The 16,101-nt window shown below is 39.6% G+C and overlaps 1 protein-coding gene across 2 annotated transcripts in view; it reads right to left on the bottom strand.

Moving 5' to 3' along the window:
* Window positions 1–3,614: 3,614 nt before the first annotated feature.
* The window catches only part of CNOT7 (CCR4-NOT transcription complex subunit 7), an 80,135-nt gene continuing 67,648 nt past the window's right edge, over window positions 3,615–16,101 (bottom strand). For both annotated transcript variants that reach the window (XM_063920846.1, XM_063920847.1), the window contains 3 exons: window positions 7,540–7,684; window positions 6,646–6,756; window positions 3,615–5,093 (listed from right to left, as the gene is read on the bottom strand). In XM_063920846.1, the coding sequence (XP_063776916.1) occupies window positions 4,965–5,093; window positions 6,646–6,756; window positions 7,540–7,684 (385 nt within the window). In that variant the 3' untranslated portion in view covers window positions 3,615–4,964. The remainder of the gene's footprint in view (window positions 5,094–6,645; window positions 6,757–7,539; window positions 7,685–16,101) is intronic.

Here is a 16,101-nt window from a genome sequence, read left to right as displayed (position 1 = left end):
TGTACCTTATGCCTCACCACCATCTATGATTCGGTACCATCCAGTCAATGGTCTATGGCACTGGTTCCCAAACCCGATGCTCAAGGAGCACTAAAGATCCAAGTTTTAAGTATATCCATGGCTCAGAAAGAGAGACCTCAGTACAATATAACTTTTATTTGTCACATTTAAAATATGTATATCAAGTTATTAAAATCTGCAAAATAAAGATATAGAATGTTAGTAGAAAAAGTACTGTAATTATTACTAAAACAATAGTATGCATGGTCATACCACTGTGAATATAATGAATATATTTTGACTCCAAAGACGACTGTGTTTTATATTTCAATAGTTTGGTAAAGATTACCACTTAGTATTATAATGGAACATTTTTTGCCTGTAGTACCCTAATACTTTCTTGGACCGTTATTAAAATAATAAGCTGTGCTGAACTTAACAAATTTCAATGTTGCTTGTCAAATTCTTATAACATTTATTATCACGATTCTGCATAAGATATGTATCAGTGCACTCTCTGTGCACCACTTACTGTTGGACAATTCTGTTTTCTCCATGTGTAATACAATTGTAACTGTAGCACCCCCTACATTTATTCTGTGGTATAACACATTAATACATGTGACCATGCATGGATATACTTCAAGAAGGTAATGACCGTCTAGAATGCACCCATCGCTCCAATTCATACCAAAGGTTCTCAGTTGGGTCAAGATCTGAACTCTTAGCTGGCCAGTCCACCTGGGTTACTGAATCTTCTGTATACCAGTCCAGCATTGCCCTGGAAACATGGCATTGCGCAGCCTACGATGAGCCCCTTTTAAAACTCAGCTCCTTCCGGCAAGCCATTCCATTAGCAAATGATCTCTTCAGTGCCCCTCTACCTGTTTTATACCTTCACAAACATGTCTGCGTGGGGGGGGGGATGGGGTGTCCAATCACTTTTGTCTACATAGTGTAGGTTCTCTCGAACAATGCCTCGTGCCTCACCATCATCCAGTCATCTGTCTCCAGCTCTCCTGCATCTAGTATTTCCTTACCAGTGCCTTGTGACCATCAGTCAAGCTGGTCTCCAAAGCTTTAGCAACAATCAGATGGAACTCTGTTTCTCAACCAGGGATCAGCACCCAACATGGGAGTGAGTTCAAGATCAATCCTTGATTCCAAGATTCTAGAGGAAAACTTAATTTTTTTGGTTGACCAGAAAGGAGATAAGCCAGAAGAATGTGCCTGGGATGTGCAGTTAATATCCATGCCCCTGCCGTTTTGAGGAAGTTCCATTTAAACTTCCTAAAATAAAACAAACTTTCCTTTGGTGCCCCAGTACACTCTTAAGAGGGGTCACTGCCATATGCGTGGTCCAGCACATTTTCCTCATGGCGGATCGCAGCAGTTTTGGGTTGAAAGCTATTTGTTGGTCTCAGGGGTCCAATGGGGGAGGGGGACATCCCCTCCCATCTGGCTTCGGTGCATAAGTTGTCAGGCAGCCTCTGCTTCTCAATGATTCTTCACTCTGGTGACAACAGGCAGGAATTGTAGGATTCTTAAACTCAAAATCCCTGGAATTTCATGTGTGTCAGAATCTACACTCTAGTTCCCAGTGCTAGTCTCCACTGTGAATGCCAAATTGCTTTCTCACAAATATTTAAAATGCCCACTCTAATATATACTGCAGACGCCAGGCGCATCTTATTACCATATACGATAAAAGTGCGCTGTACATCGCAAAACAATGCATCCCATAAGAGAAAACAATACACCCACACATTATCTGAGTTCCAAAGCTCATTGATGTATATATTTGTTATTAAAAGGCTATGGATTCAATATATTACAATGTACAGTATACCTATAGTTACAACTCATACAGTAAGCAGTTAATACATACAGTTACATACAGTTACAGGCCAGCGATACAATTACCATATATTTCAATGCATCCTCTTAATCTCTCTCTCAGCAAATAAATACAGGAACTGATCTGGCAATAACTCCATCATCGTCTCAGACCAAACAGCAACTGACCTCCTGTGTGATCAGCAATATGTTATCTAGTTTTTGGGGAGGGAACTTACTCATTCATGATGAGTCACTAGTCTCTTTGTATATGCTAATCAGGTTCAGCCTTGGGGACGTCCAAAGGGGCTGGCCTGAGCTTCCTGTCCACTACCTGTTTGGAATATCTATTGTTCTAATAAAAGTGATTTTAGCTTTTATACATTTAATCATAACTATTTGTTGCAATGTCCTACAACTTAATAACAAGTATCAAATGAATCTACACATTAATCTGCTTGCTTTAATACCAAATATGACAGGTGTATCTGGTTTCGTTCAAATAATACACATACATGACATTACTTCATTATATAATTTTAAATCATCATGATGTCTGACGTTTGATATTATTATAATTATGTACTGTATGAAATAAGTGTTGAATCCATCTCTGTGGCATGTCCGTGTAAATGCGTGTGTTACCATATATTGCTGTGCTCGCTGCGCGTATTTGCAAGTATAGCGACTCATATGTGTGTGGTTTGTATGTTCTTTTTATGTAATTTTTTTTTTACTTCGACACCACTCATCCATCTCCAGTACGCCATTTTTCTATTTCAGCTTAGAAAATCAATCCAACTGTGTGGCTGCTACGCAAATACAGCAGCTTTTGTCAGTGGCTTTTGTCTGTGCATCTTAATTATACAGAGAAAAAATTAAAACAATTATAACAAACTCTGCAATTTAACATGGAGTTAAACTGAGGTTCTTGGTATAATTTTGGCCAAAAGTATAGGCCCACCTACTGCAACCAGGTAACCTCATCTGGTGGGTTCCTAATATTCCTAAGGTTAAAGTGCAGAGCGCTGGACTCCCTGGGCCAGCACAAACCAACCACAAGGCATCACACTAGTAATTCAAGTTTTAGAGTTTGAGTAACTTGAAATAATTAAATTAGTGATGGGTCTGACCACAAATGGTTGATATGCAGTTCTCCTGCACAGAATCATGTCCTAGTCATGCCAGCATGGTGAGGTCCCACATAGCTGGATGACCTAGCCATGGGTTAAGCTTAATGTTTGGGCTGTGTGATCAACATGGTGCTGTGCTGAGCTTATTATGCAACCTGCTTTTTCTTCATATAGGTGATGTGCGCTCTAGGGTGGCCAATCTCGGGACTGGCGGGATCCCGGGATTTAGGCCAAAATCAGTCTGGGATTGAGGGATCATGCGGCCCTTTGTGTTTTTAAAGCCGGGCAGCGTTGAGCATTCTCAGGACGCTCAGACGCTGCCCGGTTCCCTCCTTCCAGCTCCCCCTGCGCAGCATGACGTGCAGTCACAGGTACGCTGCGCAGTCAGACGTCCGCTGTCACCAAGCCCGAAGAATGTGTCCCACGCCCCCGTCGTATGTTAAGTTATGTGTGTGGGGTGGACACATGGTCAATCCCGGGATTTGCTATTTCTCGATCCCGATACCACGGGATTGGCCACCGTAGTGCGTTCCGTCCCTATTAAAGGACACTTGTGAAGCTTGAAAACCATTGAGCTGCTGCCTAATGCTGCTATATACAGTATTTGCTGTTCTTGGTGAAAAAAAAAGACTCACAAAACACCAAAACCTTTTAAGCCTTTATTTACAAAAGCTCTAAAAACAAATATCCTTTGTTTGCAAACATTGTCTTTTATGCATTAAAAAGGATCACACCGTTACACCATTGTAACTTATCTGAAGAAAAGAAAATCATGATATTACAAAGTATAAAGGTAAATAGGTCAGAATGACAGATTTCCTCACACTTTACAGAGGTGTATGACTAAAAATACACACATTTCATTTTTCAGAGAAAAGCTTATTAGCCATTAACACCCACAAAACCATACTTCTGGATCTTTACTGACAATATAAAAATATATAATGTCAAAAGTAACCGCATCAACAAGAGCTACAATATTGTTCAAATACCTTAAGGATGGGAGACGTTTGATGGAATCACATCATGATATATTACATGCTGGAAAATGCCCGTCCTTAAGCTTAAACTTCCTTTTTTGTTGTTACAACAAATAATTTAACTTCTGTGGCAAATACAAAAGCAAGTTGTATTTGCCATTTTCTCATCCAATGCAGCAGAGATTTTTGATTTGTTGAGCTTTAAGATTGTATTGTATTTTATTTTTGCATACTTTTTTTTTTTTTTTGCTTGAGGCCTTGTTTTCTCAACAAACTAGTATAGAAAAAAATCAAGCACCTAATAAATATAATATCATAAAAATAAAAAAGGGTGACTGAATGAGTAAACATTGAAATAGGAATAAAAAGTTGCGGGTGTAAATTCATTAGGGTGCAAAAAATAATAAATTGGATGGGGTTTAACTTTTTGCCTTAGGTAGTCAGCAACCCAAAGCCCAGCGGTCATCCTCACAGGAGACATTCTTTATGTGTCAGTGTGTAGAGGTTTAGAACGTGCTATTGTCTTAGTGGCACTGTACACACACATCTTATAGCAGTTAATCATGAAAAGAATCAAATTGCCCTCCAAACAATGTGTGGCTTTGCTCTTTAAGGCCCAAAGAAAGAAATAGTGAAAGGTATCAAGATACAAAAAGTTGATTATCTGAAACCAATGCCAACAAATAGGTGGCATCAAATTGTTGTCTCAAGAGGAATGGAGCTGGTGACTACTTTTGCAGAGCTACAAAACTAATTATCTCTCAAGACCCAATTATTTAAAATGACAAAATAGGCAAAAGTTGGGCTTGATACTTGGCATAGAGGAGATCTACCATAGATAAGACACCAATCTGTTTCAGGGCTAAGTGATTCCATATTGGTACAGCAAGGCAAAAAAATGGTTTGAGACTTGGATGAGTCGATGCCCAAGTAATATGACTGGAGATAAAACATGTAGTAACTGACTGAACTTGACAATAAAAAAAGTGCTACAGTAGTTGTCCTTTCTAGGTCTTCAAGACTGCTTGTTGGCTTCCTCTTCATAGGCATTCCCTGTGCCGTTTTGAACATAGGATGACCCAGATCCAAGGCCGTATAAATGGCCACAATATTTAGCATCGTCTATGTGATCTTCAAAGAACATCTGGAAGAAGGAACAGAATACAGCAAGTTAGAAAGAGCCAAAACTGTGGATGCTTTGCCACACAGAAACATCAGCAGGAGAGAAATATTGATCCATAAACATTTGGTTATAAAGTTCCCACATGCCTCTAAAGGAGCAATATCACCAAAATAACAAAAACTTTAGAAATTCCACACCGCACCAAGTATGGCTTACCTACATCTGCATACCTATTTGAATCAATGTATTTATTGATATAGTCATTCTACAAGACTGTACAACTCATGGCTATTTATGGCTGTTACTCTTCCCACCTTCATTTTCTCTGCAACAAGCTCTCTGCAGTAAGTCAATCGCAACTAAGACGACCCTGCTGGATTCTAGGTGGTAAATTTACTAAGATGGGAGTTCTATTTAAGATGGTATGTTGCCCACAGCAACCAATTAGATTCCAGGTATAATCTTCTACAAGTTGCTAGATAAATGAGAAGTAGAATCTAATTTGTTGCTATGGGCAACATCCCATCTTAAATAGAACTCCCATCTTAGTAAATTTACCCCTAGGTCTACTAGATTAGGACTTGCCAACAAGAGTAAACATGAGGGCTGTATCACTGGGGGTAAATATTGTCTGTAAGCGAATCATGCCAATAGCTTTTGCTTGTGATAACTTCTGTGCTGATTATATCATTACATCCATGTGTACTAAATAAAATCAATAGGATTCCTCTGGGTACCATCTGGTGGTATACTCGGAGACCAAAGGCAACATTAAGAATCCCTATTGTGTACTCTCTTGGGCAGAGTTTTCCATAGGGAGTCTTAATGTTGCCTTTGGTCTTATTGGGAGGGAGCATTTCTTTGGATGTTATTGAATGTGTTTGAATCCAGGCCCAATCTACAAAGAAACCCTTAGCTTGGTTTGCACTGAGGAAGCTGGTGCCTGGGTTCTTCTGCTGCCTGACTGCCGATGTGTATGGTGACATAGGTGCAGTGAAATAGCTGTCTTGTTTTTCTACAACGGCAGGGCTCTGCTGGCCAAGACTTTCCCAATGACGTGTTCTTATGGCCACCATTACTGGGATCATGTGGTGTGTCAGCTTCTCCTGCGTCCTGTGGACAGTTGTTCTTCTGCCGCTGAACCACTTTGCTGGTGTCTGTCTGTCATGTTGTAGAACCTGTGCTGCCGTCCATTTGCAACTTGGCCAGTCTTTAAGTATTCTAGTCTTTACATAGACTGTTGTGAGGTGTTAAGGGTGGAGTTTTTATTCCTCCGGTCCGTCCTACTATGAGACCTTTTCAACCTGCGTTCACCCAAATATAGCTAATAAATTTCTTTTTGATACAAAATTTTATTTTAAACCCCCCTCCCCCCCGATAAAATAACATTAAAAACTTAGTCTCACATATACACAGACATCTTGACAATTGTGGGATGGATGTTAATAACACTTGCTGTCTTCCCTCTGAAGGGGCTAGCTCTTTGACAGCCTGTTAGGCCCACTTTGGATCTTGATATCTTGTCACCCAACACGTTTAACTCTCTAAATTTGCTCATTGGCTAATAACTTACTTCTCTCATCTTGAAGAACGCCATTCCTGTCAGTAAAGAATCAGAGCCTGCTTGATGCTGTGGTCCTATCCGCTCCAACTCCAGCTGTTCAGCTACTTCTTGCAATCCACCCTGACAAGAGAGATTTGCTTCAAAGAAAGCACAAACACAGATGCAGACCCCTAGTGAAATTCCATCTATTAACGTTATAAAATAATGTGACGCATTCTGCAGCAAGAAGCCAGCCATGCAGACTCACTATACACCTAATTCAGCTCGGGGTGGAGTCTTGTACTGGATCCAATTTACTATTCTTTGACTGGTGCCAGGAGGGGATGGGGAGACCAGCAGCAAAAGATTGCTATACTGAACACAGGTTTGTGCACTGCAGAGTAAGCGCATGGTTGAGGATTTATCATTACAGGCAATATATATGCTGCGGATTGTGAACACATTGATAAAATTGCACTGTTTGTTTGCACTTGCTTTACTTCATCCTTTTACAGTCACTAGTAAATCTGGACGTTTCAGGAGAACAAAAAAACACAACTACAACAGACAAGTAGGTGGAGCTAAGATTTTTAAAATTCAAACAACTCCGTGAAAATCTCTGAAACACGTTGTTTATCCAGGAAGTCCGGTACACATACAAATTCTATTTTAAGTGGTGAAAGAGTCGTTCACTCAGGTGATGTTTTTCATTTTCAGACCTGTTTTGGAATTCCAGCCTCACCACCCAGAGGACATTTAGTGAGTATTAGTTCACCTTCGAATGGTGAAGAGTGATGTGAGGGCCACAACTGGCAATCTGTATGTAAGGGTAGGATATTTAGTATAGTCCCATTATGGGTTAACTGGGCAGGACTAGGAAAATATATTAAAGTGGTGGCTCTGAAAAAATTACATTATACATACCTTTAAATTTTTGCAGCTTTTCATAAGATATTTGACATCATATATTACTGGGAAAAACAGACGAAGAATTTCAAAGAAGTCCAACTCAACCTCGGGCAAGTTTGAATTAGTCAGTATCTTTATTAGATAGCCAAAGTCATACCCACTGTAATTACACAGATACATAAAATACATTAGACCATCTAGTGAAATTTCCTCTTTAATCAGAAGACACACACACAAAAAAAAAAAAACAATAAATACTGGGACTCTATTTTCAAAATTAATATTCTATAATTTTTCCTGAAGAGAAAGGGCTTTAGTATGGAAAACATGGTCAGATTAACGTGTTACCTATTACTGGGAATTTCACAGGGTAAAAAAAATTAAAAATAAATTAGCGAATTATAAATAACTAACAACTTATCATATATGCTTGCAATTAAAAAAAAAAACACATCTAACTTGTCGTATTATACCTCTCTTTAAAAATATCAGCATGTAGTACAGTATATTAAGTTATCCCTATTCAATTTAATCTAGAGTCTTTTAAATTTCTTTGCGACTAACTGAAATATAAAAAGAAATAAAACATGGTACAGTTTGTGTGCTAACATCTATAAACAAAAGTGAATACTAAATTTAAACTCACCTAAAAAATGGTGAGAAATGTGCTTCAAATAATGAGATTCCAAGCAATCTTCACAATGGACAAACTGTTGCCAAACTCATGAAGAACTGTGTAAAAAAATAAATAAATATAAAATTCCAAAGTGCTTCCTGAAGAAGTGAGGATCTCCTCATGAAACGCGTTGAAGTGGTTGGAGGTCATAATAAATGAAAGCCTATCCATCTGCCCACTGAATCATAAGAAGAAAATTATTAGACATCTTTTTATTTGTTATCCATGCGAGTGCAATAACTCTTTATATGAATTTGTATTTTAAACAGTACTATGATATGGTTATTTTAATAGCGCTTTTTTATTTTTCTAATTTGTTTTTATTTGGATTTTGAACATATTAGTTACAAAAAACATAATAGTAACAAAGTATTTTACTAGCTTAGAAGAAGTTGCTATTCATTTGGCACTTTGAAGTTTTCCAGACATCTCACTCATAGATTAGGGCAGGGATGGGGAACCTTCGGCCCTACAGCTGTTGTTGAACTACACATCCCAGCATGCCCTGCAACAGTATTAGCACGGCCAAATAGCAAAACTGTAGCAAGGCATGCTGGTATGTGTAGTTCAATAACAGCTGGAGGGCCAAATGTTCCCCACCCCTGGATTAGGCCATTTTTTGTGTCCATTGTGAAGATTACTTGGAATCACATTATGTGAATTTAGTATTTACATTTCCTTTTTAAATATAAGCAGATAGAGAGCACAAAGTTTTATTTTACTTTAATTCAGCCCAGTCGCATAGAACTTTGGAAGATTCAGGACCACACTAAACAATAGAAATCACTTCACAGGCCACAAGATGATCTATTTGAAAAAGAAATAACACTAAGTCACGAGCGGTTTTAGGAAAAGGGACCTTTCGCCTTTAAATAAGGAACCTTAGTTATTAAGAAATTTACTAAAACTAAATTTTTAAAATATAAAATATATATTTTTCGGGGGTTCTTCTGCATTAGATTCTGCACAAGTGATCAAATACGGTTTGGTGGTGGTTTAAGGAACCTCTTCCTTCTGGCTGCATTACAGAACCCACATCAAATAAAAACAGAATTAATTTGGCAAAAGTTTTTGTTAGATTTTTTTCTTCATGTTTTTACACCACTGAGAATGTCCAGTTTCCAGCACTAATTAATGGAGAGGACAGGATGAACCCTGTGGGCTATATGCCAGCAGGCTCTAATGTGGATTCTACAGCAGTGGCATGTATGCTTTGTACATGTATAGTACTTGTGGCAGATCAATTATCAATAGTACAGCTGGAGTTACAGCATTATTATAATGTACAACTATCTATGAGCACAAACACAATTCTAGAGAATAACAGAATAAAACTATGGGTGGACTCTGAATCGCAGGTGCGGGCAGCGGCTTTATGCTAATGCTAGTATCTATTCACCTAAATGCGGGAGACTGTGCGTGTGCAAACGAAAACCCTTGCCGCTCATTGACCTTTACGTTGGCTGGTGTAGCCATCATCAATGCAAGAGATCCGTCAGTAACAGGCATCCATTCCCCGTACGGACGCAACATAGAATCACACTGAGTACTTGATACATGCCCATGGGATGCAGTCAATTTACCTGCAATCAAAATCCTGACGGTCAAAATACCGTCACCCATTGACCGGCGGTCAAAATACCGACAAGGTCACAATAGCGACATTGTCAAAATACCGACATTTAAATTGTTGACAGATCAAAAAGGAAACATGAGTTTTACATGATTTCTTTCTTTGAAATCGACTTGTTCATACTTTACCATCCCAGTGGACCTGCAGGTGGAATATAATAGTGTGCCGAAGGGACGCGGTACACTCATACGATGTCCATATTGACCTATGTCGACAAACAAAACAAAAAAACATGGAAAAACTTGTATCGACTTCAACCTGTCGACATTTTAAGTGTCGGTATTTTGACCTTGCTGGGATTTTGACCGTCGGTCAATTGTTGTTGGGATTTTGATTGTAGGTATTTGTTACTAAACCCATGCCCACAAGTCAGGATGGTTGTGTCACCACCCAGTTCACACCTTGAAACGCCCTATTTCGCGGAAAGACAGGTTTGGTTTAGTTGCATCCGACTCAGAATAGGACTGACTTATAAATGTAGAAGTTCACCTCTCTGCCTGCGCTGTATGTAAACACTGGTCGATTGCGTTCATGAAGAGACAGTTTTGTCCCTTTGCCTCTGCAGTCAACATGAAAAGTGTACAACTGTGTTTCTCACACCTCGTCTTCATGGACCCCTAACAGTGCATGTGTATTAGATCATAGATTTTATATCATTTTTTAAAATATTAGTAAATGTGTGTTTTAGCCCTGAAAACCCAACAATCGATTTAGACTGATTTCAAGCGATCTGAAATCAATTAAAATACATAAAAATCGACATTTAGTAAATATACCCCCCGGTGTAGTCTCAGGAGCCTTAAACAAAACATACATTGTCTATTCAGATCTGGGATTAATGTACAGTTGTGTGGAGGTGACAGGGACACATTATTCCACACCAGACAAGTTTATTAAGAGCACGAGGACAGACCGACCAGTAATGAGCAATGAGTTGTTTCTTTAAGCTTTGGCAACAAAACCAGAAAATTATGTCACTAAAACTCTTAAACAAGTTAGTATACAAATTATATTTTTTAAATGACAAACATTTCAGAACTGCTGAATGTAAGCAATATTGTGCCCATTGTAAATGCACCTTTTGTGAATGTTCTGTTTGACACATCAGTATTCAGGCAGGGACAAAGTTAGAAGTTTAGTGTTTGCTCTCTATAGCCATGTGTCATAAATGCGCACGTGGAAATCGGAAGGATTACAGATTTTTGGCTTTGTAATCCGTCTGATGATCTCGTTCAGTCCAAGAAGATTAAACTGAAGTCATTTAACAAGAACAAGACTGAAAAGCACGTGGGAAAGAGGACTGAAGGGAGTAAGCAGCTAGTCGCAGAATGCCAAGAGATGTAGCAGCAGGGAAAATAATGCTGAATATTAGGCTGGTCACAGCACCATGTCCACACAGCACTACATGTACATTAATGGGGGGTGGTCACTGCACTAATGTACATTAATGGGGGTGGTCACAGCACCATGTCCACACAGCACTACATGTACATTAATGGGGGGTGGTCACAGCACCATGTCCACACAGCACTACATGTACATTAATGTGGGGTGGTCACAGCACTAATGTACATTAGTGGGGGTGGTCACAGCACCATGTCCACACAGCACTACATGTACATTAATGCGGCTGGTCACAACACCATGTCCACACAGCACATGTACATTAATGGGGGGTGGTCACAGCACTAATGTACATTAATGGGGGTGGTCACACCACCATGTCCACACAGCACTACATGTACATTAATGCGGCTGGTCACAGCACCATGCCCACACGGCACTACATGTACATTAATGGGGGGTGGTCACAGCACCATGTCCACACAGCACTACATGTACATTAATGCGGCTGGTCACAGCACCATGTCCACACAGCACTACATGTACATTAATGGGGCTGGTCACAGCACCATGCCCACACAGCACTACGTATTGTCAAAGTTGAAAAATATTGCAGTACACACATCACGTACAAACTACGCACAGATGGCCTCCGTGCGCGTACTTTCTCTGCTGTGCGTGCGCATATTCGCAATTTGCGTATGGTCGCTCCCGCGGTCCTGCGTATTAGCGCAGGGTCGCTCCCGCGGTCCTGCGTATTAGCGCATGGTATGAGTATTTACGGTAGAGTTTGTGGACGCATGGAAGGCTATCAAAACATATTACATATTTAATCCAAATAGTGCACAATGTACACAGTTTCCCTGCACCACATCAGAAAGTAACAGCAGTTTAAATGGTTTCAGAACAAAGAGATTCACCTTTACAGAATAGCAGGGGACAGAACAAGGTTATAAGGTGGTGTTTAGTATCCAGCTGAAGGGTATTTTAAGGGTAACATTCCGGTGTTGGTTTGAGAAAGATCGCATGTTCCTGCGGATAGTTATGTGCAGGAGCAGAATATAGATATAAACTGTATTTACTGTACAGTATGTATGCGGCGGGAATCCAGAGGAGACCACCCACAGGAGCAGTTGGGAAAGACATCGCCTACCTATTCAAACCAACCTATGACCTCTCCTGTACTGTAAATGTGCATCCCTGTGTCCAATGGACAAAGAGATTACAGTATCTATTGTATTGCTTTTTGGAAGAATTGTATAAAGACAGCCTGCTGCAGGCCTGGTCAGACACAAGACTCACAACGTTATCTATCAGATGACGGAGGACCGGACCGGGTAGCGCAAGCGAATCCACTCCAAGCGAATCCACTCACGTATGTAACATTGACTGTAGCCATTATTCTGTTATATTGTATTGTTTATATTGTAACACCCTTTCAGCAATAATACGCTGTGGTGTCGGAACCCAGTGGTTTAGCCACAGACTGGTGTCGTGTCTTTCTTTCACTGCATAAGGTTTAACGTGTAATAGCATCACACTGCATTGCTGCATAAGGTTTAAAGTGTAATAGTATCACACTGCATTGCTGCATAAGGTTTAAAGTGTAATAACATCACACTGCATTGCTGCATAAGGTTTAAAGTGTATTAGTAACGCATCACATTGCTGTATAAGGTTTAAAGTGTGTTCATTGGCTGTGTACGCGCTGTGTGTACTTTGTACCATCAGCGCGGCGTTTGTACGCTAAGTCCGTACACAGCACGGGACTTTGTACGCTAATAGCGTACAAAGTACGTAGAGTGTGTATTAAGTACAGCGGCTGCAGCGGCTCCATGGTAAAGAGTATTTAAGGTATAGCTTTCATTCCTGTAAGATAATCAGCATTATCAATTGGGGGCTCTCACGGGATATCACGTTCTTAATGATGCACTGTACATTACAAACGCGGCTGTAATTGACCGGCTCCAATGGACGCATTGATAAGCTGATGAAAATGACATCCACGTTAATGTATTGTTGTGGTATCAGTAAGCCGCTGATATGAAATTCAAGGGACAATGCGTTTCTCATAAGTAAGATGCTAAAATGTATTTTTATTGTTGCAAAACAAGGTTCAAATAAGTCATATTGTGTTTTATTTCAGATTGGATTGTTTATCTGTTAAGTAGGTTTAAAAGTACATTTAAAAGTTGCTGCATAGCCTTGATATAGTTTTTATTTTTAACTCAGGCCTAAAATAACTTCTGGTGCTTGTATGATGTGTGATTTCTTTGTGACAAAGGAAGCCGCATGGTCTGTCCTCCATTTTGGACTAAACACATGGCCTGTCCACCATTTTGTGTAACCCTCATGGATGTGGAAGGGGGAGGAGCAGCGGCCATTTTGGAAAGGTCATTCTAAATGGCTGATTTTCAGTCTGCTCAGAATAATCAGCTTTCCTTGGTCACATGAAACACGATTTATGAGTTACCAATGCATTTATTTAACCCATGCCATAGTCAATTACAAATAGTTTCAATAGAGCCTAATGAAAAGTTAATAGTGAGATGAATACTTGATGAAAGAATTACACACAGATATAAACAAAGTTTTTTTTTTCTTTTACCTCTAGGATTTAGTTAACTCTGCTTGCTATAAAATAGCCATTGAAATGCAAATTAACCTGTGTAACTGCTTTTTCCTAGCAGTGAAAAACCACCTTTACAGGCAGCCAAAAGCACATAGTATTGATATGCAAATTAGAAGCACTGAATGGGTGAATGAGTCCCATAGGAGACCAGTGAATGGTACATATATATAATATTATAATTATGTGTGTGTTTATATCAATGTATGTTCTGCAAGATGGCTATCCAATCTGAATCATATCATTTAAATTATTGATCATTGCTAGATTCATATAGATCTGTATGAAACAGAATACATTTGTTGCTATATAGTTAAGACAAAAAAAATAATAATAATAAATGTTTAAGGAAGTAAATGTAAAAGACACAAAACGCAGGTCTGGCCCAGTCGTAATAGGATTTATACAGAAAGAATGTGTGTTGTGTTAAGTGAGCAATTATAGTTGGTATTGCTCACATTTATAGAATTGCATGATTTGTGCTATTGCGGACGTACGGTTTTGTACACGTGTCATGAACAAAGTAGGGAACTGCACACGCGGCGTAAGAGACATGCACAGTAGCGTGTTTACGCAAATTGCGTAAGAAGTACGGTCACTAAGTACGAATTACACAATAGTTCGTTTAGTTTAAAGGCGGGACAGTAGCCACGCTACAATAGCACCAAACTACCCGGTTTCTAAAGAAATTTAATATAAAAACAAAATTTAGTATAAATAATTTTTTTTAATTGCCTCTGGGGGTAAAGCTGCCAACTTGAATGCATCCAAATTTTCTGTACAGAAAAATAAAGTGTATTTGAGTGAGCGAATGCAGGAGTGAGTGGATACTGAACCCAAGAACTGAAGTGGTCTGAAGTGGTAACACTGGGTTAGTAGAGGCCTGTTGGCGTAGGGTTCGCTACCCTGCGTTATTAGGAACTGAAGTGGTCTGAAGTGGTATCCCATACAACTGAAGTGGTCTAAAGTGGTCTGGAGTGGTCTAGGCTAAGGTGGTCTACAGCAATTGTGGGGCATATAGATAACTAGTATCTATAGGCTGTGCTATTGCATCGCATGTCCGTGTGTTCTGCACAGCACAACGTGATACCATTGTGTCATATGCGCTGTGGAAGAGCATACGCAGACGTGATTGAATAGACAAAAAGGGGTTTTTCTTTGACAACGTCGGGAAATCTACTTGGTGGGCTTCACTGGAAAGGGTGAAGGATAGTTATCTATTTCTCTGTTTTTCACCCTACAAACAATTCCAGTGGAAAGATACCGAAAAGGAATTTTTCGCTGCCTCTCTCAGGAAAATATTCCAAACAGAACCTCCACCGAAAGAAATTACGGTGTAAGGTCTGATAGGAGCACTAAGTTGGGTACATTGCGATCCGCTACCAACAGTGTATCGTTGTACTGGACAGCGTGGTCGAGAGCGAGTGGAAGGCGCTCGGGTATACTTCCACCGTTTACTTATATTGAGTATTTTGGTGTTTGTGGGAATTTTTTAAAGTTATTGGAAAAGACTCACAAATATGGGAGCCAGTTGCTCAAGTAAGAGACGTTTAGACAGGGTTCAGGCAGAATTGTGGCCAAAAGGCTCAGCAAGGTTTATCATGTGTGAAAAATATGGATCACACACAGAAGTTTTATGCAATGAGTGGGTATGTATGACTAACAAGGATAGGGTACCATTCCCTAGGGTGGGCGGCTTTGAACCAGAGGCACTGCAGAATGTAGGCAGTAAAATATGTCTTCTTAAATCCAGAAAACAAAGGATTAGACATACAGATTTTTTAAATTTATGGCAACAGGAGGGGGATGTACAAAGAGAATTAGCTCGCGCAGCAGGTTCCAAACCTAGCGGGAAAATAATGGCGACCGCACCACCACCACTACCGTATATTGCGGGGGAGAAGATGGCTACAGTCAATGGTATATCCGTAAAATATAGTAGTATGTAAAAACAATGTATTAACCCTAATTATTTTTTTTTGCAAGATGTATCCTGTTTTTGAAGTCTTTTCAAGGTTATAGGTCACAAGAGGATGATGGACTTGCTGGCAGATCAGTTCCTGTATTTATTTACAGAGAGAGAGTGACATAAGATGCATTGGAGGGAATGGTAATTGTATCGCTGGCCTGTAACTGTAATTGTATGTAACTGTGTTTTAACTGCTTACTGTATGAGTTGTAACTATAGTTATACTGTACTTTGTAATATATATATTGAATCTATATCTTTTTTTTAATAACAAATATATACAGCCAAATCGCAGCTCTCCTCCAAGCAGTCACCTTGCTGCAGGA

Source organism: Pseudophryne corroboree, chromosome 1, assembly GCF_028390025.1.
Source record: "Pseudophryne corroboree isolate aPseCor3 chromosome 1, aPseCor3.hap2, whole genome shotgun sequence".
NCBI lineage: Eukaryota > Metazoa > Chordata > Amphibia > Anura > Myobatrachidae > Pseudophryne > Pseudophryne corroboree.
Note: the sequence above shows the minus strand (reverse complement) of the source record. Positions and strands in the feature narration are given on the sequence as shown.